The sequence below is a fragment of the Emys orbicularis genome, chromosome 5 (assembly GCF_028017835.1).
Source record: "Emys orbicularis isolate rEmyOrb1 chromosome 5, rEmyOrb1.hap1, whole genome shotgun sequence".
NCBI classification, from domain to species: Eukaryota; Metazoa; Chordata; order Testudines; family Emydidae; genus Emys; species Emys orbicularis.
In genome coordinates this window covers 100,445,880-100,472,199 of record NC_088687.1, presented here as the reverse complement: position 1 = coordinate 100,472,199, position 26,320 = coordinate 100,445,880, and the positions used below count along the sequence as shown (strand labels likewise).

The window sequence follows — 26,320 nt, the reverse complement described above, 5'->3', positions numbered from 1 at the left end:
TTAAAAGTGGAGAAACCTCAGCCTTGGGCTGTAACTGCCCTGCTCTAAGCAATTTGTCCTGAATTGATACTCTCAGAAGTGTCCCACCAAAGGCAGCATCGTTACAGTGGCGTAGTCGGCAGGATCCACAGAACCAGGTCAATTAAGCTTTGGATCAGAACCCCATGCTATCCAAATTTGAATTTTGGTATTGAGAGTTTTGCTGGTTAAAGATCAGTGACCATGAGCCAGGCAGCATCGTTACAACCCTATCTTTGTGTATCGAGTCAGCTTTGAATTGAACAAAGATGGTATTTTTTTTATAACTCAAGTTTCACCCCTGTTAAGTAAAAATAATAATTAATTAAATACTTTCCAGGAATTTCTGAGTTTCTATGTTAATGTATCACTCAAATTATTAGATGAATGTATTATTATGGAATTTAATTCAGACGAATGAAATGGATCTGATTTCAACAGACAATACTGTATGAGATATAATGCACACAGATTTTTCAACTTCATTCAAATGCAACTTCCTTCTTGCAGAAATACTGAAATTGCTTGTGTGACAAATTAAGCTAATTTTTTTTTTTTTACTGATTTTTGGTTTTGTATTAACAAAATTCTTAATACACTTGAATTTTCATGCTGAGAAATTTAAACTAGTATGCTCATATTAGTGTTTAAGTATACATACATGTATTTGCACTCATCAAAGAGACTTCAGTGTGGGATTTACCTCCCTGCCAGACGGTAAATAAATACCACCAAGGAACAAAGGCCCTTTTCCCTGGTGGAGCTGACATTGGGAAACATGCCAACACATTATCCTCAGGATTATAAGCCTGAAGTTAGAAAATGTAAATATTTTCTAAAAATACCGAAGTGAGAGTACAGCATGCACTAACCATCATTTGCATACAAATGCAGTGCATAAATATTTGAAACACGATCAGCTGGTAACAGATGTGAAAAGGAATCCTGAGGCATATATGAGATTTAAATAATTGAACTGATTAGCTGATAATAAGAGCATCCTCCTACATTTAGGGTCACATTCTGCTCTCTTACACCATGCAGCCCAATGCAGCTAATGATACTGCCCAGGAGGCAAGAGAGGGCAGAAATGGACTCATACTGTGTAATACCTTTTGTCCCAAAGGATCCAAGGTGGTTTACAAACTCCTAGATATGTGAGTTGGGTCCAATGATTTCAATGGGACTACTCACAGGCAGGGGTGAAAGCGGGCCGGTACGGTGTACCAGTAAAAAGTAGCCGCTGGTATCGGCCTAAATGTAGCCGATGTTAAAGCACTGCCGCAGCAAAGGACCCTGCTTAAAGAGACCATTCCCATCAAAGAGAATCTCCTGGATCGAGATCTGCATTTCCTGAGACAGGCCAGTGGTCTGAAGCCAGGAGCTGCACCTCATGGCCAATGCGATCACCGTAGCTGCCAAACTGGCCGCATCCCAAGCCATTTGGAGGGAGCACCTTTGCAGCTGCTGTACCCTCTCCTCCACGAGGGCCCCAAATTCCTGAGCTGAGTCCTCGGGCAGGGAGTCCTTGAACTTAAGGAGTAAGTTCCATAAGTTGAAGATGTACCCCCCAAGAGAGCCTGGGAGTTACCCACCCAGAACTGAAGGCTGACCATTGAATAAATCTTTCTTCCAAAAAGGGCCAGTCTCTTGGCCTCCTTATTTTTGGGAGTCGAACTGGTTTGCCCATCTGTCCTTCTCGTTGGCTGTCAACACGACCAGCGAGCCCAGAGGAGAGTGGGTATACAAATATTCAAAACCCTTAGCTGGGATGAGGGTTCTCTTGAAGGTGGGAAGCATGGAAGAAGGAGTTTGCCAAAGGGCTTTTGCTATTTTTAGGACCCCATCTGGCAGCGCAACACGGGCAGGGTTAGAAGCCGAGAGCACATTAAACATCTGCCTGTTTGGCCATCTCCTCCATTTCCAAGCCCAAGTTTGTAGCCACCCTACAAAGCAGGGCCTGATGTTCTTTAAAATCATCCGGCGGGCTGGCACGAAAGGGACCCACCACTGCCACATCCAGGGACGAGGATGACGACTGGGTTACCGGGGGAGGCCCCAAGGCATCATCCCCTGAGGGGGATGAGGATTTTGGGGTGGGCGCTCGCTCCTCTACCCCACCCTCTGAGTGCGCCTCCATGCACTGAGCTCGGTGCCGCCAGTTACTGCTCTGAGACCGCAGCCGAGGATTAGACTGATGGAGGCATCGGCATCACAGGCATGCCCCACGCGCTCCAGTAGGGCCATCGCGTCGGCCACTCTCCGTTCTGCCATGACGGCATTGCGGAGGTTGATGCAGCCTCAGGTGCCCAATCGCGCCGGTGCTGTTGCGGTGAAGGGCCGAATTCCCTTTCCGTACCAGACAAATCACCTTCCTGTGACCACAGAGGGGCTGTTGAAGCTTGCGTCTGGTGGCTAACCAGTGCTGGAGAAGACCAATGCCTTGAGTAAGAGGATCCGTGATGGGGCCAGGGGATTGGTACCACGGCGGAGACTGCTCCCACTGTCTAGGAGACAGAGATCTGCGCCGAGGAGACAGACGGCGGGAGGATGATCAGTGCTGGCGATACGGTAACAGGTGCCTTCCTCTAGGCAACTCACATCGAGAGGGTGGAGACCACGAGTGCGATGCCAGCGATCCAGGGCGTCCCACAGAAGACAGAGACCTGGGGTCTGGAGACAGAGAGCGCTGTCTCATCTCCGGAGATGGGTGTCATTTGTCCGCCCTCTGGGGAGTCTTGACGGCTGGCTTGCCCTCACTGGGAGCCTTTGCCATGACCTGCAACACACACTGTGCCAGTGGCGCTGGTAGAGCCCTCTGCTCTCTGGGCACCTGGGAAGGCACTGGCCCTGCCACCAGTCTGGGTCCCCTACCTCTCCCTGAAGTCGGTGGCTGATCCCTTGGGGGGCTATAGAGTCCCATTGGGGGAAGATGTCCCCATGTGACTCCAGTGTGGGCTGGCGGCCTGACCTGGGTCCTTTGCCTTTCTTTCTTGGTGCCGGGGAGTAGCGCTTCTTTGACCTCTTCTTAGGCACCGGTGACGGGGAGCGGTGCTGGGCAGAACCCGGTGCCAGGGGTGTGCTGCGCACCCAGGCCGAGGTGCTGGGGGAAGAGTCTGGCCGGGAAGGCTCGGATGCCAGGCAGAGAGCAGCCTCTATGAGAAGGGCCCTTAAACGAACGTCTCGCTCTGAGTTCTGGGACGAAAGTTCTTAGAGATGCGACACTTGTCCTTCACACGTGATTCCCCCACGCACTTGAGGAAGCTGCTATGGAGGTCATTAACAGGCATAGGCTTGTTGCTGTCAGAGCAGGGCTTAAAACCCAGAAATCAGGGCTTGCCCCAACTGAGGCAAAGTCCCCGCTGGGTCTCTATCTCTAACTACACTACTTAACAACTACTTACTAACTAACTACGGTAAACAAACTATTTACAAGGCCTTAAGGCTCGAAGACTGAAGTAGAAGAACCGCTAACTCTTGCAAGGCAAGGCAAAGGTGCTTCGACTAACCACCATGGGCGGTAAGAAGGAACTGAGAGGGCGTAGGGCTGGCAGCACCTAATATACCGATGCATGAGCGCAGCACTCAAAAGGGCGCCACAGCCGACCCTATGGATACTGCTAAGGCAAAAATCTCCAACAGCCGCGCACGTGGGCATGCACGCACCTAGAATGGAATCGACATGAGCAAGCACTCGAAGAAGAAGTGAAAAGTAGATATGGTTACCTCCGTATCTGCAGTACTTCCTACTGCTTACTCTATAGGGAATACGTAGAGAATACTGAGAATAGCTCTATTTGAAGTGATTGTTAAGTTTTTAAGGACAGCCACTGTATCATTGGTACAGAACTTAACCATTTTGTTATACTGCATAGTTTTTTTTTAAACTTCAGTATAGTGACAACCCTACAACCACCTCCCCATTTCTTCCCCCATTCTAATACCTTGTGACCCATCTAGATTCTCCACTGTCTACCTATCCCTCCTTTTTGAAGTGCTCTGTTCCATCCTTCTTTCCAAAACTCATTCTTTATCTACTTCCCCGCTCTCATCCCGCCTTTAGATCCTCCTTACCATTGCTAAAAACAAAGTTACCTTATTTTGCTGCTACAGTATTTGTAAGGGCGTTGTTTGTGTGTAAGCCAAGTCCTTGTTACCATAGATCTATGGTTCCATAGGCTAGGATTTTCCCTAGACATGCACTTCATTCTGGGACATCAGTCAGAAGGGAAAGCCCTGATCCACAGAGACCGAGATACAGCGACACACCAGGCTCACATGTAAAGATGTACTGGTAGGTAAGTGTACATTTTAATACATCTGACATACTTACATTTTCTTTTGGTGGTGGCATCAGGCGGAAAGGACTGAAGGCTTGTCTACACCACAAAGTTGCACCACTAAAACTTAAGGTGTGAATTTAAACCAATATAGGTAAGCCAGTGCAAAAGGCTGTGTGGACACTTTCATTTTGGTATAAGGATGGCTTATTTTGGTTTAGCTTAAGTCATTAAGGAACAAGTTTAACTAAACTAAAATAAGCCACTCAAACCAGAATAAGAACATACACACAGCCTAATATAGCTTCCATCTCTCCTGGTATTTAAAGCCCTTTATGAGATTAGCCCTAGGAACCTGAGAGATCATAACACCAGGACACCAGAGATATAGATAAAGTTTTATAGTGTTTCAACAAGTATTTTAAAGGGATGCTGATAAACTTGAGAGGCCCCAAGATATTCTTATCTGAAAAATATATAAAGCGCTGTAAAATGCCATTCTAAACCATTCTCTATCTCTAAAGATTTACACTCTATTGTTTGTACCTGGAGTATTTTATAGCAAGGGGGAACAAAGCCTCTCAATTGTAGTGGGAGACCCAAACTCCACAATGCTCGTGTAGGCTGATCAGTGTCTCTTTTCTTGGTTTAAGGCCACACACCCATCCCAAAATATCTCATGTTGAGTTGGGCAGTGAAGAGAATGGGAGGCTCTTCACAGTGGCTCAAACCAAGTAGTGTCCATCAGGCAGTCTCTATCTGGGAATATGGTTACTCCATCCACTGAACTCCTGCAGCTTCCAGCCATGTCAGTGTGGAAGCTCCCCTGAGACTTTTTTCTTCTTCCAATGTAGTTTCTTCTCCCCAGATACCTTTCAAGAGTATCTCAACCCGTCTTTAGCCTGACAGTGCACTCAAATCTAAAAATAAAATATTTAATAGGGCTGTCAAGCGATTAAAAAAATTAATTGTGATTAATCGCACTGTTAACAATAGAATACCATTTATTTTACATATTTTTGATGTTTACTACATTTTCAAATATATTAATTTCAATTACATCACAAAATACAAAGTGAACAGTGCTCACTTTATATTTATTTTTTATTACAAATATTTTCACTGTAAAAAAATTTTTTTTCCATTTCACCTCATACAAGTACTGTAGTACAATCTCTTTATCATGAAAGTTGAACTTACAAACGTAGAATCATGCACAAAAAAACCTGCATTCAAAAATAAAACAATATAAAACTTTAGAGTCTACAAGTCCACTCAGTCCTACTTCTTGGTCAGCCAATCACTCAGACAAACAAGGTTGGTTACAATTTGCCGGAGATAATGCTGCCTGCTTCTTGTTTACAATGTCACCTGAAAGTGAGAACAGGTATTCACATGGCATTGTTGTAGCTGGCGTTGCAAGATATTTACATGCCAGATGCGCTAAAGATTCATATGTCCCTTCATGCTTCAACCACCATTCCAGAGGACATGCTTCCATGTTGATGATGGGTTCTGCTTGATAACGATCCAAAGCAGTGTGGACCGACATATGTTCATTTTCATCCTCTGAGTCAGATGCCACCAGCAGAAGGTTTTTTTTTCTTTTTTGGTGGTTTGGGTTCTGTAGTTTCTGCATCAGAGTATTGCTCTTTTAAGACTTCTAAAAGCATGCTCCACCCCTCGTCCCTCTCAGATTTTGGATGGCACTTCAGATTCTTAAACCTTGGGTCAAGTGCTGTAGCTATTTTTAGAAATCTCATATTTGTACCTTCTTTGCATTTTGTCAAATCTGCTGTGAAAGTGTTCTTAAAATGAACATGTGCTGGGTCATCATCCGAGACTGCTATAACATGAAATATATGCAGAATGCGGGTAAAACAGAGCCGGAGACATACAATTCTCCCCCAAAGAGTTCAGTCAAATTTAATTAACGCATTATTTTTTTAATGAGTGTCATCAGCATGGAAGCATGTCCTCTGGAATGGTGGCCAAAGCATGAAGGGGCATACGAATGTTTAGCATATCTGGAATGTAAATACCTTGCAGTGCTGGCTACAAAAGTGCCATGTGAACGCCTGTTCTCACTTTCAGGTGACACTGTAAATAAGAAGCAGGCAGCAGTATCTCCCATCAATGTAAACAAACTTGTTTGTCTTAGCGATTAGCAGAATAATAAGTAGGACTGAGTGGACTTGTAGGCTCTAAAGTTTTGCTGTTTTATTTTTGAGTGCAGTTATGTAACCAAAAAAAAAAAAAAATCTGCCTTTGTAAGTTACACTTTCACGATAAAAAGATTGCACTTCAGTACTTGTATGAGGTGAACTGAAAAATACTATTTCTTTTGTTTATCATTTTTACAGTGCGTATATTTGTAATAAAAAATAATAATATGAAGTGAGCACTGTGCACTTTGTATTTTGTTTTGTAATTGAAATCAATATTGAAAATGTAGAAAAACATCCAAAAATATTTAATAAATTTCAATTAGTATTTTATTGTTATAAGTGTGATTAATCGCGATCAATTTTAAAAATCATTATTAAATTTTTTGAGTTAATTGTGTGAGTTAACTTCGATTGACAGCCCTAATATTTAATAAACTATAGTGCTGTCATTTGGGCCAAAATTTTCAAACCTGAGTGCCTAAAGTCAGGCTCCTAAATCTGTATTGAGGCATTTGCTTTTCAAAGGAAGTGAACACCCACAAATCCCATTGAGGTTAATGGGCATTGCAGGTACTCCACACTTCAGAAAAACCAGGCATTGTTATTTAGTTGCCTAAATAGGGACATAGGGTTCTATTTTTAAGGCACCCAGGTTTTGAAAATGTGGGCCACTGTGGTTTATTCCATCGCATCCATTTTTTTATCGTTCTAAATGTTTTCCCAGTTTTCCTACCTTCCCCCCAACCCTAGTAATTTCTTCCCCACCTGTTTCTCTAAAGCATTGGTTCTCAACCTATTTACCATTGTGGGCTGCATCCAAATACTACCTGTATGGCCCTGAGGATGTCACATGGGCCACAGCTCTGTGCTGAGGTTGAGAACCACTGCTCTAAGGCTATGTTTCGGCCACTTACATTTCATACTGTTCTTATCATAGGCCTGGTCCCCACTAAGCCCCCACTTCAGACTAAGGTACGCAAATTCAGCTACGTTAATAACGTAGCTGAATTCGAAGTACCTTAGTCCGAACTTACCGCGGGTCCAGACGCGGCAGGCAGGCTCCCCCGTCGATGCCGCGTACTCCTCTCGCCGAGCTGGAGTACCGGCGTCGACGGCGAGCACTTCCGGGATCGATCCCAGAACATCGATTGCCTGCCGCCGGACCCTCCGGTAAGTGTAGACGTACCCTTAGCGAGTTATTTTGATTCAGAGTGTCTCCCTTTATTCACTTTACGGCCTGCCTGTCTCTTTTCCCAACAGCATGTTTCTAAGCAGGCTAGACCTCATCATCTTTGTTTACATGTACCTCGTTCTCATTTTTTCTCTGTCTAGCTCCTTTCCTTTCTGTGACAGTCTTTATACTTCCTAGTCTCTCTTTCCCAGCTGTGTGCACCAAAAAACAACTCAGATGATGAAAGCAACCAACATTAAGAGAATAATGGTTGTGAAAAATGTAGGATATTTCACCATTGTGACACACTAATTGGCAAAATATCAGTAGGGCATGTGAGGGAGCACAATTCTATTACCTTCTATGTACTTACACAGTATTGCAGCTCCTATCACTGTAGGATCTGAATGTCTCCCAAGCATTTAAAAATAAAACACCAACAATCATCACTCTCTCTTCATTCCTAGCTTGTCACAACAATAACTCAATAAATTTACAGGCTTTTCTGTTTGTTTTGTGTGTGAGTGATCAACTCATTGGCTGAAAGCTCAATTGAAGAAATTAGTTTTACATCTAATTCTGAGTGCAGTGAGCCCTACGATTAATCTAATCTCTTGTGGGAGTCGGTTCTATGAACAGTTCCTGTGAAAGTTCTGCTTCCAGCATGAATGAACTTCTTCTCCCTGTTGGCTGACAGTGGCATTCTTCAGGTGACACATAGCTGTCGTATGAAGTCATGGTCACAGAGGGAGTTATGATCTCTCAGGTTGCTAGGGCTAATCCCATAAAGGGCTTTAAATACCAGGAGAGAGCCTTTGAACCTGACTCCCCAGTGAATGGGGAGCAGCAAAGAGAGGAGAGAATTGGGGGAAATGTGTTAATGGCGACCTCTGTTACTAAGTGGCTGGGCTACTGCCTTTTGTACCAGATGGAAATTTATGTTCATAAAGCACAGAAGATGACGGAGTGCAGCTGTGTGAGCATGTGAATTTTGATCCAGGAAGTAAACTCTCCTACTTGCCCAATTATTTCTCCTGCTAATCTCCATGTGCTGCCCCTTTACCATTCTACTAAACCAGAAATTGCCAGCAGTGGCAATGAATACGTACTGGTAACATAAAATCACGCCACTCACAAGTGAAAAAAGTCATATTTCACAGTTCTAGGAGGCTTACGCTTTCACAGTTGTGATATCAAAGCTCTGAAACAGGGCACTTTTTAAAGAGAGGAAAAGTACAAGTCAAGGTTCACTGTTTTTAAGCACTGACTGCAGTATGTACAGTACATGAAGTGAAGTTAAACATACGACTGTGATTTGTAGGCTTTACCTCATATATCACAATCCCACCCCCCCAACAATGAGCTGTTCTTTACTGCCTTGATACCAAACAAAACTGAAGTGACATTTAAGATTTTCCTTATTTTTTAATATTTCCTGCTGTGATTCTCAATCATACTGCCAGGACAAAGGGAGATTTAACGGATGACTAAGAAAAATGGGTTTCACCGTAAAAATTATGTTTATCTTTCACGTGTATGAAACAGAAAATAGGACAAGAGGAAGGACATATACGCATTACTTTCTTTTTGCTCTCGTAATTATCACGAAGTCATAGCACTCTGATGTGTGCATGTAATCAAATACAGTAGCTCAGAGTCACAGCATAGTACATATGTATTTGTACACACACACACACACCTACCTCTCTTATAGGAACTCGTTTGGTTAACTACTTTATAAAAGGTAGAATAATCTTTCTTAAGATTAGATTACTTCATCAAAAAGTATTAGTGTCACGGCATGATTAACTGAAGGCAAGAAAATCACCTTTCAACATATAAAATAATCACACAGTTTAAGTCAGCAAAATGGTCAGGTAAATCCTGAAGCTTTTCCTTATCACAGAACTGTATTAAAAAGAAATTAACTCTAGAGGTCAAGTTAATAGCGTTGCGTATGGAGAGAATTATTAGAGTCTCCCAGAAGACACTTCTGCCTGAGGTGAGCTAGCAGACATATCCTCAGATTAAACTTTCATCAGCAGATCTCTATATTTCATCAATCTTTCATTACCGCACAGCTTAGAAAATCACCGGTCAGGTATCATTAGAAAACCTTTCATCTTTCCAACACAAAATCCAACCAAAGTACTACAAGGAAAATACTGTTAAAAACGAGGACCTGGAGAGAGCAATGACGTTTAAATAGCTCAATATGCAAAAAGTTTGAGTTTCTGTATTGTTCTAAATGATCACTTCCTTTCACAACAAACAGAAGTGAATATGTGTACTATGGATGGCACTACTGGATTTGGAAAGCAAGTCATTACTGTGTATTAATATATTATTAACATCCACATGCAATAAGATTATATCAGAGCATTTCATGCTAGAAGTAATGATTTTACAGACTTCCTTAAAATTAATCCACACAAGACACACAAAAGAATTATGCATTTGTGTGTCTCCTAATCTCTTTCTCTCTCTGATTTCTCTGATGATGGCAGCTTCTCCCTCTACCTGTACGCAAGGAGTCCTCTGACTTCACCCTGTTGAGGACCAAACAGACTACTTGCCAGGATGAGCTCACGCCTGCACTTACCTTTATATACAAAAGGGCAGGGGAGTGACATCCAATTGAATACAGAGATGTATATCCCAGGGACCACAGGTTGCAGTATGTTCCAGTTATATCCAAGTGTCCTGCATCTAACTGTGACCCACACAATAGAGCACTTGACCTCTCTAACTTAGGAGTTCAGCCATAGCTCAAGTTCTCTCTTGTCACAAATGCCCCTTCTCTGGCTACTGGGGCTTGCTCAGCAAACCTTGCATTATTTATGCTGTCCTTCAAAGAACATTCACTGCATGGAGCCTCCATAGCCCCCAAATTCTCATTGTAATTTTGGTGATTCATAGCTGTCATTTTGTTCATGTTGCTTTGTTTTGAAAAAATTACCTGCTAATTAACAGCACATACTGTATGAGTTTATTTATAGGCAATGGCTGTATTGTTTGTTCTAGAACCCTCTCTAATCCAATAGATGCATAAAAATTTAAACAAACTTAATTTGAGAAAAATGTAGGTAAGCTCAAGGTCTAAACACCTGAAGGAAGAAGACTTTGTACAGTATTTAAAAAACATGTGGCCTCTTTACCAAGATTCATACAAGGAAAAGAAAAAAACTGAAGGCTCTGGAAGAGAAACTACTTTTGATGAAAAAGCGTAGCTCACAGCACAGTAAATCTAAAAGGGACATTTTTGTACGTGACAGCAAATGAGATATCGTGGGCTATTTTTAGTTCCATGTTTATATATTAAAGCTTCAGTAATTCTGTTTTCTCCTTGCTGTTATCAACAGCAACCAATCAGAAAAAGTAATTTATTGTGCAAACAAGAAACACTCAATTATAATACAAAACAGCCACGTTTCTCTTCTGATGTTAAGGAGAGAAAACTGGTTCGATCATCTCTGACATGGTTTTCTGTATTGCTGATGTCACAAATAAAGTCACTTTTCAGCCATCCGCAGGAGGCAGCATAGACATTACTTTACTTAAAAATTAACTAAGATTTGTATTTCACAGCCCGCATTATCTATGGCAAATAAACATTTCTTATCATGGGTAGATGAGAGTAATGAGGCTTTGTGCAGGAAACTGGGCAGGGCTGGAATTCAGCCCCTGGGCAGGACATGGTACTGCAATGGGCTGGGATTGCAGTTACTGCCCTTATGTGCCTCCTACATGGAGGGTTTTGTGCCTCTCCTCCAGGTCATCCCCAATGAGCCCATCTGCACTGACCTATTTGGATCAGATATGGAGACCACCTGCTCTGCACTTGCATGCTCGCTCTTTCTCTCTGTCACCTCTCCCACCCATTAGGTGGCTTACGTGGTACAGTGTGGCTCATGCATGCCTCTCCACCCCTGGAGAAATTTCATCCAGCAGCACGTGAACTTTCTCAACATTGCAGTGAGCAAAATGGGTACAACTGTCTTAAATGATTCCAAATAACTAATTATAACTGCTAGGTGTAATAACGTCATTACATACATCACAAATGTTGGATATTTCTGAAACCTGTTAAATCTCTGACTAGTGGGTATGTAGTATGGTGTATTGGAGTTTAACAATTTGTGGACAAACATCACAACAATATAATGTTATCATCCAGAGAATCTGAAATATTTGAAAACAAAGAGGTAACAGAAAAGCGAACTGTCTTCTCAAATTCTGTAAATAAATCATTTGGGTATGCAGTAAAAGCCTTTCTCTGTCCTTCAGATGTTTGTTATAATGTACTTTTACTGTTCAACTGTACCATATCAAAATGTCCCCAAAGATGCTCCATTTTCTAACCAAAGAAAGCTACTAGAAAATCTGACTTGAAGGGAAATGTGAAATGGGTTCATTTTCTCAAGCAAAGGAAGCACTTTAATGTTTTATTCATGAGAAGTTAAAACCTCTTTGCTTCCCAGCATTTCAAATTGGATTTGTCCTTGTAAATCTCTCAAAAATCTGAACCAAAGAAACTAAAAATGCAACAAAAAATACCTGTCATTCAGAGGAATGAATGGCTCAGGGGAATGATATTGGGTCACAGAAACATTCACTTAAAGGTCACTGGTTCAAATATGGACCAGGTCTGTGCTGACCAAAAGTCAAAACCATCCAACTGGCTATTTGGCAGCTTTATGTGAAATGAGCAAGGGGTTTCAGTGATTGAGTTTCTGCATCATAAAAGCCTGAGTGCTACAGGTGGCCTTGGCAAGGGTTCCAAAAGAGAGGCCGTGGATGGTGGAGCCTGACCTACTTAGTCACTCTCTTAAAGTGATCCCTTCGGGCCAAGCTTGAAGCACATTGATAGGGCAGATAAGCCTTGGCTTTCATTGCTGCCACCTGACTAATCAGAAGGCTTCAGTTTTGAGTGTTATCAATCTAGCACCTTTTGAAAGTATTAATTCTAACTCAAGACTTTTCTTTTGCCAAGAAAGACTAACAGACATTTCGCCAACCCTGAAAGCCAACATGCTGATGTGACATGTATTAGAAATATACAGGTCAAACAGCTTGTTTTACATCTGACGGGGTGCAACAATACAATAGTCAGCAAAAAAACAGCTCAAGAGTTCACTGAGCTACCAGGCACAACCACTCTGATTCCCCTATTATAACTTATTACAAATTCAATTTACTGCCATTCCTTTTGGGAGAGAGAACACAAGCCATTTTAATAGTTATATTCCTGCAACAATGCCACATCAAAAGGAAACATATTTGTGCCAGTGGCAAGGCTGAAAAAACAGAGAGAGCCGAAAGCGGACTGGCTGTGGATGAGCACAAAGTATGAAGCAAAAGATAGCTAAGTCCCTGATTCAGTAAGGCACTAAGTACATGTTTAAGTCTATCCCACTTCAGGAAAGCACTTGAGCACATGCTTAACTTGACTTCAATGGGAACTAAACACATGTTTAAGTGCATTCCCGAATCAAAGTCTTTAAAAACACCAGCGGGGGAAAACAAGTTCACTTTCTACTTTTATCAACTGTAATGTACCAGGAAGTGGAAACGGAACTATGTAAATACTTTCTTTACTATATATTGGTGAAATGTATACCTTGCAAGATAAATATGCTAAGGACTACATTTGAAAAATTATCCCTTGATTTTGGACATGCAAACAATTATTTCCAAATCTAATTCATGTAATTTAGTACTTAACTACCTGATCTGCAAGCATAAATAGGTTTATTCTTTGTGAACATAAAAGTCGCATAAATAACTTTACAGGCCAAGTTGAAGCCCTTTGAATATCTTATTCAAATATCATTTTGCAAAATGTGCTATACGGAGGTCTGAAAAAGAAAGGGGTGTATTTTTTTTTTTAAGTAATTTACCTAACAAATATAATGAATATAAATACTCCCATAGTTACTGGAACATAATCACACAATAAAATGGCTATTAGTGATGCTTCACTTGGTCAGCATATATACACATTAGTCGATTTCAACAGCACAAAGCAACAAAGACTTAGGAGATTGTAAACTCACCGTCCATTGTCACGACCCACTCCCCAGACTCTGATGCTCACAATGGGCTGAGAATGAAGAATGGTGTGATCCATGGGGTCAACCAAATTTAGCATGTCGTTCTCCAGTATAAGGTACATGTCTTTTCCCTATAATTCAAAACAAAACAAACATTATAAAATTTATTCTTCATGCAAAGTAAATCAGCTCATAACTCAAGATGCGTCTGTTTTCTTTATTTGCACTGTTAAATATCATTGAGTCATTTGATTGACTCAAGGTTTCAATTTATTCTGAGTGCATTTGAAAACAAGCTAACTTCTTGTTTAAAAAGGTCCAAGATAACATTTTACTTTACTTATTTTTTTTAATAAACGAAACTGGAGAAAATAATTGTTTTCAATTTGTAAAATGTAATTGGTTTTATTGGCTCGGTAGAATTAATAACAATCTTAAGGTCACATGACATTCAGATATTCAATACACAAGTTTTTTGGTTATTCGTTTCCCTGAAAAAAAAATTAAACATCATAAAATACAAGACAATTCTTAATATTAAAACCTTAGCAACAAACAACAAAACCAGTAACCTTTTAAGGAGGAGAAACATACTATTTACATCAGATGATATGATGGGCCATGCTTTCTTTTCCTCAGCTTCCATTTCACAGTTAAAAGGGCTATTGGAGAGGATGGCATTGAGGCTGAACCCTACCCTCACTGAAGTCAGTGGGAGTTTTGCCATTGACTTCAATGGAGCCAGGATTTCATCCTGTCTTTCGGCTTGTGAGTATTTGCATTTTTCTTGGTTGAAGATTCTAAGAAAAGGAACCAATTCTTCCCTTTGATGACAATTTAGGAATGATAATTCTTTCTGTTATTAGTACTCTCTATATCCTATATCTGCCCTAATATCAGGTTGTTTTGTCTTTTAAGCTTTCCAGAGAGAAGTACACACTGCAGTCAAAGGAGGCTCGGAAATCAGTTTCTCTCGTCTGATTTGGTATATCTTCTCAAACAGTAATCCAGGGAGAATTGCAGGGCCCCATGGAAATGATACTGGAGTTACTGTAAGAGAAAATATTGATCAAAAAGGGATGGACTGTGGGGGGTCCCCACTTAGTACGGCAGAATTTGTTTCCCCACTCTTGAGACACCATCCATATGCCTTTCAGAGTGGAAAGAATCTGATCACACACTGACAGAGGATTTAGAAATTACTCTCTTATTTTTGTACATCTCAATGATATGGCAGCCCTTTTTCAGATTGCCACTGCTCAAGTTTTAATCGTGTTTCTAATTCTGTGTCCCTGACTGTCATGCATTTCTTTTGGCTTGGAAGGGACTGTTTATGTTATTTGCTTGTACAATGGAGCTCTTTCTGTAACAGAATGGATTTACACATGGAGGGATGAACAACATCTGGAGGAAAAAAAGGGAAGGCAACGTCTTGCCAGAGAGAGGAGACAGCGGTCTGAAGGAAATGTAAGGAAGGAAATACACACAAAAAGTTATCTCGGGGGAGGAAAAGAAGATGCAGTTGCAATAAACAAATGGTTAATGGGGAATTAATACTAATGAAGTAGCTTATTGCACAAAAGAAATAAGAGTAGAAGAGTAAAAAAGTAAGGAAGGAATAAAGTACAAAAGCAGAGCAAGATGAGTCACTCCGATTTCTAAGGTGGCTGAATAAAAATGCAAGAACTATGAAAAAGAAAAAAGGATAAAGAATTTGTTAAGAGACCAAAGACACTGAAAATAGCTCACGAAAGAGAACATTGCTGGGTATTTAGACCAATTTTCTATTTACACATTTATTTATGTGGCAATGACCTGGAAGAAATTGTTGCAAGAAAGTAAAATCTGCTGATCATAATGCTGGAATTAGGGCAATAAAACTACATTCTAAAGATTTGAACAGGGTTGGAGACTGGGCAGATATGGGACATACTGAACATAAATCAAAAGAAATTATTCTAGCATACACAAGGGATGGCTCAGCTCAGGCCAACTGCAATATATTTTGCACAATTTTTGTTTCCTTATTATACAAAGGCTATTATAGTGATGGAGATGGTGTAGCAGCAGACAACCAGAAATTATTTAGGCACTCTGGGAATCTAAATACAAAGAGACAGGATAAACCTGGCCACATTCTGTGTGTCCTCACTGACTGTCAAAGAATTCTGAAGAGACTGCAAAAACCTGCTACAAGGGGTGGGGGAGCAGGGAAAGGGGGCGCGGGGGAAAGGCTTCTGACAAACAAAACAACCCAGGGAAATAAAATACAGTAGAACCTCGATTTTAAGAGCACCAGTCTTGAGAATGACCAGTTAAATGGTCCCCATAGGGTGTGTGGGGGAGTGTCACATAAATAAATTGATGTTGATGAAGAACAAGTTGACATCCCTTCACATTTGGATACCTTCAATGCATTGGAAACCTCTTTGTAGTGGTATGAAGGACAAGAAAGCAGCGATGTAGTGTACCATACTGCAATTTACGCACCATACCTACTGTAATTTTGAGATGTTCCATTTTATGAAGATTTTGATTTTATGAACTCGTTAATCCCCAATTAGTTCATTGAGATTTTACTATAAAATTAAAGAAGAGTTTGATCCTAGAAGAGTGTTGGTGGAAGCTATTTTTAGTGAGATACATTGCTGCAGCAATATAGTTTGTAAGGTAAATAATCTGTACAGTATGTGGCAAAAATGACAATGTAGTATGTGGTAAAGCAGCAAAACAGATTATGTGGTCTTCTTTCATGCCTTTGATTTCACAGAATTGTGGAAATTAGAAATGAGAAAGCATTATTATGTCATCTTGCCTACCTGGAACAATTTATCTCCTCTTTGGGGTGAAATACTTACAGATGGTTCCAATCCTCAACCCCATTTAATAATATTTCAGCCAAACTAGTCCTAAAAACTTAATCTTAAATCAACTCTTTCAACTTAATTTTTTGCTGTACATATTCTGTATTCCTTCTGATTTCCCTTCAATTTGTTGACATCTTTCTCTCTTCATTCAGCTCCCTCCTTTAAACATGCTTCTTCCATACAACCTATCAGTGATCTGCCAACCAAGAAGTGTTGTTACAAGAATTTCTTCTCAAGTAAGTGGGAATCTATTTACTCCTCTGTGTCTGAATTGTATTGCTTGTCTGTTTAGATTGACTCTGTGGGACTACTCATGTGAATAAGGTGAGAAGAATATGGTACTAACTCAGTAATTTGTGACCCAATTTCCTTTAACACCCTCCTCCTGAAAAGATAGATTTTTTATGATAATAAGATAAAGTCTTTTACAAAGCACAGCCTATCATAAGACACTTAACAACTTGTCATCCTGATACACATGAAAGTTATTCAATTACTGACTGTATCATGTCAATGCCTACTTGAGACTCGGTTGGTGAAGAGACATTTGGAGCTGTGAAGAGATGTTTACCTGTGGGTTCCATATACAAATATTTTAAACATATTAAAGTTTTCAATTAGAAAAGATTTTTAACATTCAAAATAACTTAAAACAAATAAATCAACAATCTTTCCAAAACTATAGATTAAGCCACGTTTATTTTAATTTTTGTGTTCTAAATACCTCCATACTCCCAAACTCCACGCTGAAATCTCTGTGCTTCATTCTGGTCATAACCAGGGGAGAGAACACAGGCCTTAAGGCCATGACAGTGGCTTGGGATGAAAAAACTTACCTATCTTTCGTAACTGTTGTTCTTTGAGATGTGTTGCTCATGTCCATTCCATTCCAGGCGTGCGCGTGCCCACATGTGTGGCTGTCGGAGATTTTTGCCTTAGCGGTATCCGTAGGGTCAGCTGTGGCGCCCCCTTGAGTGCCGCGCTCCTGCATCGGTCTATCAGGCACCGCTGGTCCTACGCCCTCTCAGTTCCTTCTTGCTGGCAACTCCGACAGAGGGGCAGGAGGGCGGGTAATGGAATGGACATGAGCAACACATCTCGAAGAACAACAGTTACGAAAAGGTAGGTAACTGTTTTTTTCTTCAAATGCTTGCTCATGTCGATTCCATTCTAGGTGACTCACAAGCCGTATCCATGGAGGTGGGCTTAGAGTTTATGGTTGTGCAGCTTGCAACACTGCTCTGCCAAAGCCAGCATCATCTCGAGCTTGCTCAGTAAGTACATAATGAGATGTGAACGTGCAGAAGGACGACCAGGTAGTGGTCCTACAGCTCTCTTGGATTGCTGCCTGCACCAGGAAGGCCACTGATGATGCTTGCACGCTGGTCGAATGTGCCGTCACGATTTCCGGCGGAGGCACTTTTGCCAGCTCATAGCAATAGCGGATGCAGGCCATGATCCAGGACGAAATCTTTTGAGCAGACACTGGGCAACCTTTCATTCTGTCTGCCACCGCAACGAACAACTGCGTTGACTTACAGAATGGCTTTGATCCATCTATGTAGAAGGCCAGCACCCTTCTGACATCCAGGGTGTGCAGCCTGCATTCCTCATCTGACGTATGAGCCTATGGAAAGAAGACGGGTAAGTATATGTCCTGTCCCGTATGAAACTGGGAAATTATCTTAGGCAGAAACGCTGGGTGCAGTCGCAGCTGGACCTTATCGTTGTAGAAGACCGTATAGGGCAGCTCCCAAGTAAGCGCCCTGATCTCGGACACCCTGTAGGCTGACATTATCACAACCAGGAACGGAACCTTCCAGGAGAGAAGCAGGAGACAGCAGGAAGCCAGAGGCTTGAAGGGAGGCCCCATGAGCCTTGACAGCATGAGATTCAGGTCCCAGGGAGGGACGGGATCCTGGATGTGTGGGTAGAGATGCTCCAAACCTTTCTAAAACCAGCCTGTCATGTCGTGAGCGAAGATTGAGCTGCCTTGGAATGGAGGGTGAAAAGCTGAGATAGAGGCCAGGTGGACCTTGATTGATGATCAGGACAAACCTGGGAGTTTGAGGTGCAGCAGATAATCCAGGATCTCCTGCAGCAGGGCCTGCTCAGCTCCAACACGCCGATCTGAGGCCCAGCACGTGAACCTTTTCCACTTGGCCAGGTAAGTCGCTCTGGTGGAGGGTTTCTGCTACCCAACAAGACCTGCTGACCCGGGCCAAGCATTTCTGTTCGTCCACATTCAGTCATGCAGTAGCCAGGCTGTCAAGTGCAGTGCCGCTAGGTTTGGGTGCAGCTGTAGCTCTGGGACAGCAGATCCGGCCTAAGGGGTAGCTGCAGTGGGGCGGCTACTGAATGGTCCAGCAGCATGCTGAACCAGTGCTGGTGAGGCCACGTGGGGGCTATCAGGATAACCTTCACCTTGTCCTGTTTGATCTTCACTAGGACTCTGTGAATCAACGGCACTGGCAGGAAGGCATACATCAAAGCCCCCGACCATGGGAGGAGAAATGCATCTGATAGGGAACCCCGTCCACCCCCTGGATCGAACAAAATATGTGGCATTTCCTGTTCTGCCTGGACGCGAACAGGTCCACCTGGGGAGTCCGCCACTTCTGGAAGACTGCACTGACAGCCTCTGTGTGGAGAGACCACTCATGGTGAGACAAGAAGGTCCTGCTGAGGCGATCTGCTATCACGTTCTTGGCCCCGGCAGGCGCGCAGCTACCAGATGAATGGCATGCTGCACACAGAAGTCCCAAAGGCGGAGAGTTTCTTGGCAAAGGGCTGACAACCTGGCTCCGCTCTGCCTGTTGTTGTAATACATCGCAGCGGTATTGTCTGTCAGAACCTGCACCACCTTGCCCTTCCCGTGGGGCAGGAAAGCCTGGTAGGCCAAGCAAAGTGTTCTGAGCTCCCTGACGTTGATATGGAGGCCCAGGTCCAAAGCATTAGAGACCAGGGTCAGCGACAGGGATGGGGTCGCGAAGGGAACTCTCTCCAACACTGACACGGGTCCCTCCAACCACCAATCCAGGAACGACTGGATGTGATCCGGCACCCTGACTATCCGGTCTAGGTCGTGCCTGATGAGGATGTAGACCAATGCCAGCCACACTTGCAGTGGCCCGAGATGGAGGCTGGCATGACTGACCATGTATGAACATGCGGCCATATGGCCCAACAACCGCAAGCAGGTGTGAGCCGTGGTGAGCGGTGGTTCTTTACCTGGGAGAACAGGTCTGACATGGCCTGAAAACGTGCTAGAGGAAGGAAGGCTCTGGCTCGCATGGTGTCGAGAACTGCCCCAATAAACTCTATTCACTGGACTGGCCTCAAGGTGGATTTTTTCTCGTTTATTAACAGGCACAGGTCGCAGCAGATGGAACGCACCAGATAGAGGCTCCTCTGCACCTGTTCCTGAGACCTGCCCTTGATGAGTCAGTCGTTGAGATATGGGAAGACCTGGACCCCTCGATGTCTCAGGTAAGCAGCCACTGGCTCCATACATTTTGTGAACACCCTTGGGGCCGATGAGAGGCCAAAGGGCAGTGCCATGAATTGAAAATGGCATCCGCCCACTATGAAATGGAGGAAATGTCTGTGATCTTGGAATATGGAAATAAGTGTCCTTCCCCCTCCTTCCATTTTAATCACTCGTTCCCCAACTACCACCATGGAGCATTCTGGCCTGATAGAATAGTGCTCTAGCCCCCTAGCAAACACTTTGTCACCTCAGGTCCCATACTGATGCAATTACAGGACACGTGACTTCTCATAGTCCAGTGGTTCTCCAACTTTTGTACTGGTGACCACTTTCATATAGCAGGCCTCTGAGTACGACCCCCCCCCTTATAAATTAAAAACACTTTTTTATATATTTAACACCATTATAAATGCTGAAGGCAAAGCAGGGTTTGGGGTGGAGGCTAGGGTGACCAGATAGCAACTGTGAAAAAACGGGACAGGGGGTGGGGGGTAATAGGCGCCTATATAAGAAAAGATCCCAAAAAAGGGACTGTCCCTTTAAAAATGGGACATCTGGTCACCCTAGTGGAGGGTGACAGCTCGCGATCCCCCATGTAATAACTTCCCGACCCCCAGTTTGAGAACCCCTGTCATAGTCAGTGTATGGAAGACAAAAGGAGAATTCCTTTCAGAAATCAAACATCTTTCTCCCCCCCCAAAATGGTACAATCAAACACACACACACACGCACGCTCCTGGACAACTCAACTTCCACGCTGCTCTCAACCTTTAATCAGCCCAGAAATGAAGGTCTGCTTGTCTTGTTTCTTAATAAGCAAACACTGGCAGGCAAAGAAACATAAAAAGTCTAAAATCATAATTTCTGTTTGCACTCTCCATTAACCAAACACTTTTTTGGGGGGTGGGTGGGTAATTTTCTTGTTTTTAAAAACCTAACTCCCAGTAGGCCAGACTCACAGGTGCATCTAAAAGAGTAAGCCTAGAGTGTACATTTACACCAGTTAGGCTCCGTCTGGATTTACACAGTTTACAAAGAAGGTCAGTATCATTATCCACATTTTACAGATGGGGAAATTGAGGCACAGAGAGGTGAAGTGACTTTCCCAAGATCACCCAAAGATCAGTGGCAGAACCAGGTCTCCTGAGTCCCAGGCCAGTGCTCTATCCACTAGGCCTCACTGCTACAATTACCAGTGTAATTTTCATTCTCTTTACATATCACTTCTGCATTTGGATCAAGGAGCGCAGGAAATCTAAGCTGGTGTAACTCATATGCTAAGGGGCCAGTAGAGAGCAGCATAACAAGAAAAACAACTTGGCAGAGGGTTTAAGAAAGCCTATGTTAAAATAGATCACCCATAGCCTCTAGGATCTAGAAGCAAAAGACGCACCAAGTTGAAGTTCCTTACATTTCCTTTCCCGTTGTTAAAAGGTGTGAGAATGGAATAGGCACTGAAACAAAGCCCTCTTTAATCAATACAAGGATTTCCACTGATCTCAATGACTTTGGATCTGAGCTTATGACAGTGAGAATATAAAGGAATATTAGAGTAACTTCTACCATCTTACACATCACCCCTGTATTTGACCCTTATCTTCAGTTTATAGCAGATGTTTTTATTAACAAACTGTACAGTATACAGCCATTTAATTATTGTATTATTGGACTTGTCATGCAGCATATCTAATATATGAAGTGGAGACACAACAATTTGATTATGGCCTTTGTGACACCTGCTCTCCTAACCTCCCAGAAACAAAAATCAAGTTCACTCTCAAATTTTCTTCTCCTTTTTGCCAGCAACAGCTGCTGATACAGCAGTCCCAGGCTCGCTCTGCTTCTTTACTTTTTTTTCCATTAAAGGATACATAGAAAATTAGGGTATTTAATTTTTGTTCAATAATATTTAAAACTGGGTGGAAAACTAACATGCTTGTGTGTATTTTTAAAGGTATCTTATGGAGTGGGTGGAGTGTATTCAAAGGGGGGAAAAGGGTAATGTAAAGAAAGTTCACACCATACTCTTACCTCTCCCCATATGCCAACTGTGTCTCTGATATCATTTTTACAGTAAGACAGTTGTCTGATGCAATTGTTCACAGCAACACTGCTTTTTCCAGGAGCTAGATCTTCTTCTGCCATTTCTACCCAGCCCAAAGAGCGCACAGCAAAGCACTAAAAAAAAAAAACGAGGAAAGATTTGTGTGTAAATCATAACTCTATATACCAACAAAGCAGTATCAATTACTTACAAAAGACTGAAGTCATCTAATGGACAGATTCCCAGTGAAGTCAATGTCAAAACTCCCCCTCTTTTTGAAAAAGAACAGAAGCAGGTCCCCGTATTGCCATAAGATGACACTCATAGCAGATGGGTACATTAAAATGTTTCGTTTGAGAATGTAAAATGAAAATATTTATTGGAAGGAACAAGATAAGATGAATGACATGTCAGAAAAAATGATACTTCTTATACCTCCAAGGTGGCAGACTATGACAAAATGCTTTCAAGAATACAGTCACCAAAGGAGGAAATGAGGAACATGTAAGGAATGCTTTAGGCTGTCAGTAGAATATCCTTACACCAGAAAAATAGCAACCACAGCTATGGATAAAGTAAGATGGAGGTCCTAGCTAGTATTTTCAGCCTTGATTCCAAAAAAGCTTTCGGTTTAGGCCTGTTGTGAAATCCACACATGGTATATCTCACTACTCAGTTTTAAACCACAAAACTTAATAAATAAATCCTTAATTTATTAAGGATTACCACAATCAGTTTTACAGTAAGTTTAAGTAAGGTACCTTTAAGACAATGGTAAATCCAAAGCATTAACTAAGAAATAAAATACTGTGTAAAGAAACAGGCTTTTAACAGTGACCCTTAAAAAAATATTATAATAGTATAGAGCAGAAGGATGCCAACCAGAGTTCTCAATTGGCAGAACACTGCAAGACTACATCAGTCAGCACGTATGGTGCATTTCGCAAACAAAACAAAAAGGGATACATTGCCTGGAAATATCTATGTTACTGCCACTATGGTAGATTTATAAAAGCCAGTTTTTAATATGGAAAAAACATTCATATTGTGCTGAGGCATTATAAAGAGTGAAATCCTGACCCTATTGAAGTCAATGGGAGTTTTGCCATTTTCTTCAATGGGGCCAAGATTTCACCCAGAGAGCATCAAGAGGATTCTGCTGTCAAGTTGAGCCATAATTGCCAATAACAAATCTATAATAGTTTTGTTGCTTCCTTCTGGTAGACATGCTGAACTTCTACTTTATTAAGAGTACCTCCCAGAAACCCCATATTATATAACACACACTATTTTTGAAGCATTCAGCATAAATTATATTGTCTATATGGATTAGTAAAATCTATGGCATGGGGTCTTTGAGAACTTAATGAGACATTAAAATCCCCTACGTGCCAATCACAGCTTTGTTTACAGAGGCATAAGCTCCAGCACGTTCCAAAAGTACAGCAGGAAAATTTAGAATTAATGTAGTTAAAATCCTGCCTGCATTTAACACCCTTTCTCTTTCACCATGTATATCTCTAACTCAAAAGTGGACTAAAGATTAATGTGGGCTATGGCTACACTACGAGGCTTTTAGCGACACGGCTGTGTCTCCTGCCGACAAAAAACTTCCACCCCCCATGAGCTGCAGCACCTCTGTCGGCAGGAGAACGCTCCTGCCAACTAAACGCTGTTCACACCGGCGCTTTTCGTCGGTAAAACTTTTGTCATTCGGGGTGTGTGTTTTTTTAACACCCCTGAACGACAAAAGTTTTGCCGACGAAGTTCCAGTGTAGACAAACCCTTAGAGTAGGCATTGTGTAGAGTCCCGATACATTACCTATTGGCTTCTTTTCAACTTCTTTGGCAGTGACTGCATTTTTTCTTTGGAAATTGTGTGCTGAACCAACTTTCTATTGGTTCAGGAAATCAAATGATGCAATATGTATTAGCATTCAGAAATGTTTTAAATATACAATCCCTAAAAGGCCAAAATCCATTGTTCAGTGCTGCCCCCGTGTGACAAACCGGTTTCATTGTTACCAGCATCTAACCTAAAAAATGTTTAGGAATACAGGCCCTGATCTTGTAAATTACTCTGCAAGCCACTGAGGTCATGCTACATTGACTGCAGGGCAGTCCTGTGTAGGATGCAGCCCAGGTGGACCAGGTTGCAGGATTAGGCCTAGAATTACTCTGCTAACATCTGTTTTTGAAATACATTTAACAAATGGGTTTTTAAAACTCTGAAGCAAAAACACAGAGATAGGTAATTCAAGTACATACAATATGTCTATTTTGGAAAGCTAATGGAGGGCAAGAACATAGAGTAGCACCTAGTGAATTAATTTTATTAATGTTTTAATCTTTATTGGGGTAGGGAAGCACAAGGGGACAAAGTAGTTTTGGAGTGAAGAGTTCTTGTATATTTCAGCAACCCAGCTGAGCCTATTCTCAAAAAAGGAATCTGAGGCCCTGTCTACACTGGCAAGTTTCTGTGTTGTAACTCCCGAGGTGTATACACTGCCAAGCCACTTAGTGCACAGAAACTGCACAGTTGCAGCACTGTAAAAAAACCACCCCAACGAGAGGCGTACAGATTTCTGCGCCAGGGCTACAGCGCTGCAGTGCCAGTGTAGACATGTGGTCGATTACAGCACTGTGACTGGCCACTGGGAGGTGTCCCACAATGCCTGTTCTTGCCTCTCTGGTCATTGGTTTGAACTCTACTGCCCTGCCCTCAGGTGGCCAACTGTCATCCCCACCCCGTAAATTCCTTTGGAATTTTGAAAGTCCCCTTCCTGTTTGCTTGGTAATGCGTGCAGTGCTCTCAGCGCATCTTTCCAGGTGGTCATGCTTGCTCCATGCACCAGGCGATTCCCCGCTTGGAGCAATGCTGAGCTGCTGGACCACATCAGCATTTGGGGAGAGAAGGCCGTCCAGTCCCAGCTGTGCTCCAATCATAGGAATTATAATACCTATGGACAGATTTCACGATGCATGACAGAAAGAGGCTATGACCGGGACACACTGCAGTGCAGGGTCAAAGTGAAGGAACTGTAGAACACCTACCATTGCTGCACACAGGCGAGCCACATAGGGGTCAGGGGGGAAGCCGCAGTCTTGGAGAAGACCCTCCCTTGATTCCCTGCTCACCCTCAGCAGCGAGATATCTTCCATAATGATCATATGCTGTAGAAAGTGTGGGGACAGGAATGATTATCAGGTCCCCCTACAGTGCTGTCTCTCCCCAAGAGCCACGTGCCCAGTGTACAGCAGGGTCCGGGAAGAGTGATTTATCCTGCCCCTGCGGCTACTCACCATTTTGGGGGTCTTGTGGCTCATGTGTGCTTGCCTGGGATCAGCCAGTTAGTGACAGGTGTGTGAGTACTGGCTGTGTTTTAAAGCACTGAATCAGTGCTGTCTGTGTTGCAAACAATACTGCTTCTGTAAAATGTTGCATTTAAACTTCACAGAGATGACCTTGGGAGCCCAGCCTCCCTCTTTGTTATCGGTGGCTGAACAGCTGTGCAGAATTAGAAAGCAGTCAAGAAGAACCAAGGAGGACTTTCTGCATGATGTTATGATGCACTCCGTGGCCGAGAAGCAGGAATTGAAGGAGTGGCGGGACAGCGAGAAGAACCACCGAAAGGAGACCGCGGCATGCCAGAATGAAGCCACGGAGCGGCTCTTAAACGTTATGGAGCGCCAAGCAGACACGCTCCAGGCGACATTAGCTCTACAAACCGAGCAGTTCCACGCCTGCCCTCCCCTGCAGCCGCTGTCGCAAAACTCTTTCCCATGTTCCCATAGACACCGCCAACACACTCTTACTCCTGGCTCCAGTCTATACCCACGGCATTCCACTCCTCCTCCCTCACAGTCCAGCACTGCAGACGCCCACTACCCACTGCACTCAACACCCATCCCTCTGCAGTTTGGCCCTTCTGAAGTACAATATCCGCTGCATTGTACTCCAAAGGAGAAGGTTGGATATGATCCCTGGACATACACAAATCTTTAGCCATCCCGGGATCCCACCTCCTCCTGGGACCTTCCCTTCCCCCATCCCGCTCACTGCTGATGTTTTTCTTTGTTTGAATCTCTCCTCCTGTTGTTATTTTTTAATAAAAGAATTGTGTTGGTTTGAAAGCAATCTTTATTCTATTAATTAATTGAAAGCAAACAGAGCCCGGCAAAGCAACAAACAATTATGTTAAACCTTCGTATTTCATCATCTGCACCAA

General features: G+C 42.7%; 1 protein-coding gene across 1 annotated transcript in view; it reads right to left on the bottom strand.

Moving 5' to 3' along the window:
- The window catches only part of APBB2 (amyloid beta precursor protein binding family B member 2), a 356,971-nt gene that overhangs the window by 59,002 nt on the left and 271,649 nt on the right, over positions 1-26,320 (bottom strand). Inside the window, exons 10-11 of the mRNA XM_065405514.1 lie at positions 22,079-22,225; positions 13,694-13,821 (exon numbers count right to left, since the gene is read on the bottom strand). Coding sequence (XP_065261586.1) covers positions 13,694-13,821; positions 22,079-22,225 — 275 coding nt within the window. The remainder of the gene's footprint in view (positions 1-13,693; positions 13,822-22,078; positions 22,226-26,320) is intronic.